Source organism: Vigna radiata, chromosome 10 (genome assembly GCF_000741045.1).
Source record: "Vigna radiata var. radiata cultivar VC1973A chromosome 10, Vradiata_ver6, whole genome shotgun sequence".
Classification (NCBI taxonomy): domain Eukaryota; kingdom Viridiplantae; phylum Streptophyta; class Magnoliopsida; order Fabales; family Fabaceae; genus Vigna; species Vigna radiata.
The window spans coordinates 9,815,747-9,819,689 of NC_028360.1; the positions used below are offsets into that span (position 1 = coordinate 9,815,747).

Here is a 3,943-nt window from a genome sequence, read left to right on the forward strand (position 1 = left end):
AAGAGGATGTCAAAGGAGTACTCTTGCTGTTCGTCGACTTGTAGAAGGAACGAGACCCCTATTTGCCATTGTGGACAGAGATCTGTGATGCGAACCGCGAACACTATGAAGAATCGAGGCAAGCATTTTTGGGGTTGCTCCAAGTATAAGGTATGTTGTATTCAAGCTATACGTTCCATATATGGTATCTTTTCTGAGATTAGGGCAACTTCTTGAAATGTGTTTGCAGAATGGAGGTGAAGATGGTGGTTGCAACTTCTTCAAATGGTGCCCAGATGTTGGAAGTGAGGACAATGGTCGTTATGTGAAGAGCGAAGGGAAGAAAGAAACTTTGGTCATCAGTGAAGAATTGGACAGTACTAGGAAAATCATTGTTAAGATACAGAAATCGGTCTTGTTTCTTGAAAAGTGTATGAAGGGGTTGATCTTCTTGGTTTGTTTTTTATGTGTCATAGTTATGATTTTAGTTTCAATGTTAGTGAGAATGGGATGAGTCATTGTAATGTGATATGTAAGAATGTAATCTGAATGATGTTGATGAGGTAATGAAATGAGAATGAGATGTTTTTGGAAATCTGAATCTATAATTTCTATTATGTTGTTGATCCTTAATGTTTACGCTTCAAAAGCTGATTACATACTTCTAACTCAAAATTCCTCACTTGTCTGAAATCCTAACTGATACAATATGTTTTATTTTCTAGAAGAGTCTGCATTTTTATTTGTTGGATCTTCTTGTGTATTTTTATCTATAAACTCGCTGATACAGTAGTAGAGGATTTCAAGCTCCAGGTCCTCACTTGTAATTCAATCTTAGGTTTGTAAGTTCTACTCAAATTATCAGTGCAGAATTAATTGTTTTATTTGGTAGTATTGACACAGTAACAAACACAAGAGGACACTTAATGGCAGTGTATGACAATAACCATTGCATTATTTTTCCCATCAAAGTAGCTAATCTTTGATTACTTCATGGTTTCTTTATNTTAGTTTTGCTTGCAAATTCAATAAAAGGATTTCTTCTGTCAAGAAAAATAAATTAGGAAGTTATTGCTAATGATTTGAGACTGAATAGAGCTCGCAATGTCAGTAAAATCTTAATATATCATGGACATTTTGTTGGATTGGGTGTAACAGGACATGACAGCCAATCTACTATAGTACTGTAATGTCCTGTTTTATCTACTTTTATAGAAATGCAAGGGATGCATTGTTATCATTTTGACTTAGTTCCAAACTGAATGCTTCAACATCCCCCATAATAGATATAAAATCACTATGTTTAGTAGCTGATAGTCATATTTAGAATCAGAAACAAGTGGCAATAGTTCAGCAATGTTACTGAACAACTATAAACTTGAACTGAGGCCAAATTATGCTTTTCAATTTTAGAAGTCAAGTAGGAGAAGGTCAATCAAAGTTGAATTTTAATGAATTTTGGGCTGTAAAACAAAGATAGCACTCAAAAGGATCCTAGGAGAAGGTCTGGAACAAATTAATAAAGCAAGAAAAATTCAAAAACAATGGCTAAAATCTGTGCTGCAAACTGTTTGATATAAATGCATAAGTGTTTGTCAAAATGCCTCAAAGACCAGCAGGTTTATGTGTTTCTCTGAATTATGCGTTTCAAAACTGAATTGCAGGGATAGAATAGTGGAAACGAGTTAGAAGGTAAATCCCAGCTTTTTCCAATCCAATTTTGCAAAAATCAAAAATCTGCTATGGTGACAGCAATGAAACCGTTCTGCAGCAGTGAAAATTGGGTGAAAAATGAGAAACAGCAGTGGTGAATTTGATGGTGATTTGGTATAATGGTGCAAAATGACCAAATGAACAGGAAAGATCAACTTTGATGCATCAAATATATGTGGAAACAATCAAATTGTGCCAACTTCCACTGAATCACAATTTCACTAGTTGAGTTCCAAGTTTCAACCAAACATGGCAAGTCAAACTATGATTTGACATATTCAATGACTTAAACTGGTTGGCACAGCTTGCAACATGTTTAAAATCATCAATGAAACATGTTCAAAGCTTGGGAGGCAGAGAAAACTGGACAAAACAGAAATCACAATTTCATTCCAGAAATAACGTTGAAATCAATGAGTGAACCCAGAATTACTCAACTGCACTAAGCTTTTTGAGAATTATGGATGCTAACTTGAATGGTGCAAGACATATGCTCAACATAGATTAAAGATGGCAGATATATAACCAAATCCAGAAATCCAGCAATATATTAAAGGTGGCAAAAAGCTAGCAAAATTATTTAAGTTCATCCTCTATTACAATAAAATAGTTCTGAATACATAAAGTGCAGAAATATCACAATCACAGCAGCAACTACTAAAGTGCTGATTACAAAAATAAGGTGGTTCATTCGTCTATTACAGAAATAAAGACATTGGAATTCTATGCTTGATCCTGATTTGCTGATGGTATGATTGGGTCAGTTTGTTGTGTTTGGTCAGTGACAGTTGATGCTTGGGTTGATTGCTTGCAAGACTTCCTATTGTGACCCATTTCTCCACAATTTCCACATCTTTTACGATGGCCACCCTTCCTCATTCTTGTTTCATCCCTGACCAACTCCCATTCTTCCAACCTGCGTTTCTTCTTTGGTCTGCCTGGCAATGCTCTCTTTTTTGGAGGGAATACATCGCTGTATGGTGTAACCTGCCACAAGTTTTTTCCATTTAACGGGTAGACAATTGAAGAGTATGTCTCTTCATATGTGGCCTTCCTAAACCAACCAGGTATGAAGTCCTCTGCATCTAAGTTGAGAAACTTCACAGCAGCCAACGCATGACAACATGGAATTCCTGAGACAGCCCATTTCCTGCAACTGCATTCATGTTTGTCTAGATCAACCACGACCTTCTCCCCAACTTGAGAGGCATGACGGACTTCAAATAACTTCTCTGCTGACCAACTGCAAAAGAACAGGCACTTTTCAGTGATGGCACAACTTAAATAAGTGATGTTACATGATGCTCATATTGAACCATACCTTGGAATCCAGAACTTAGTTAACTGGGACTCCTTATTTAGTCTACTCTTGATTTTAGGACAAATGACCCCACTCAATGTCTGACATTTTGTTCTGTTACTTGCCCATCTTTTCATGATGTAAATCCGGATGTCCTCCATCATGCTTATTATTGGCTTGGACCTTGTATGCAGCATAACACTGTTGAATGCCTCTGACATGTTGTTGACTAATGTATCACATTTACTTGTGGTTGTAAACCATGATCTGGACCAGTGTCTACATGGTATGAAAACAGAACCAAAATAATTATCAATGTTCATGTTATGGCAACAATTGAAACACAACCAAAATAATTATCAATGTTCATGTTATGGCAACTATTGAAACAGAACCAAAATAATTATGAGGTTATGAAAAACAAACCTGGGAGGTATTTTGATCAGATATTTAAAAGCTTCAACGTTCAACTCTTTGATATTTGTCATTTCCTTTTCCCATGTTTGGGGAGTGGTTGCTGTAACTGCCTTCCACATCAACCTCTTGAGTTGTTTCCCTGGGAATTGTTTTCTGAAATTAGCGTATAGGTGTCTAACGCAAAATCTGTGATCAACTCTTAGAAGAATTTCTTGAAAAGCTTGCAATAGACCCTGTTATATCAATAACAAAGTAAAAAGATGTGTATCACAAAATAATTTAACACACATGAATGTACAAGAATTGTAACAGAGGTCTTTATTTTGGTACCTTTTGTTGATCTGACATCCATGTAAATGATGCACATATTGTCGTCCCACCAAGATCTTCAACCAGAAGTTCTATAAACCATTTCCAAGTTGCCTTGTTCTCCACTTCCACAATGGCATATGCAATAGGTAGCATTTGGTCGTTTGCGTCCCTTCCAACAGCAGTCAACATTTCCCCACCATATTTACCTTTCAAAAAAGCACC

At 36.3% G+C, this 3,943-nt stretch overlaps 1 protein-coding gene across 1 annotated transcript; it reads right to left on the reverse strand.

Moving 5' to 3' along the window:
- Positions 1–2,049: 2,049 nt before the first annotated feature.
- Positions 2,050–3,259, reverse strand: LOC111242669. Its single transcript, XM_022787072.1, has 2 exons — positions 3,014–3,259; positions 2,050–2,935 (listed from the first exon to the last, which is right to left on the reverse strand). Exons 1-2 carry the CDS (start codon positions 3,211–3,213, stop codon positions 2,416–2,418), a joined length of 720 nt encoding a protein of 239 aa, XP_022642793.1. The 5' UTR covers positions 3,214–3,259; the 3' UTR covers positions 2,050–2,415.
- Between the last annotated feature and the right edge of the window lie 684 nt (positions 3,260–3,943).

Bases quoted from the DNA above. Each gene is read 5' to 3' on its own strand.
- LOC111242669 (XM_022787072.1), bottom strand. From the start codon at position 3,213: ATGTCAGAGGCATTCAACAGTGTTATGCTGCATACAAGGTCCAAGCCA. The intron at 2,936-3,013 runs GTATGGTTCAAT...GTTCTTTTGCAG, and splicing joins ACTAAGTTCTGGATTCCAAG to TTGGTCAGCAGAGAAGTTAT.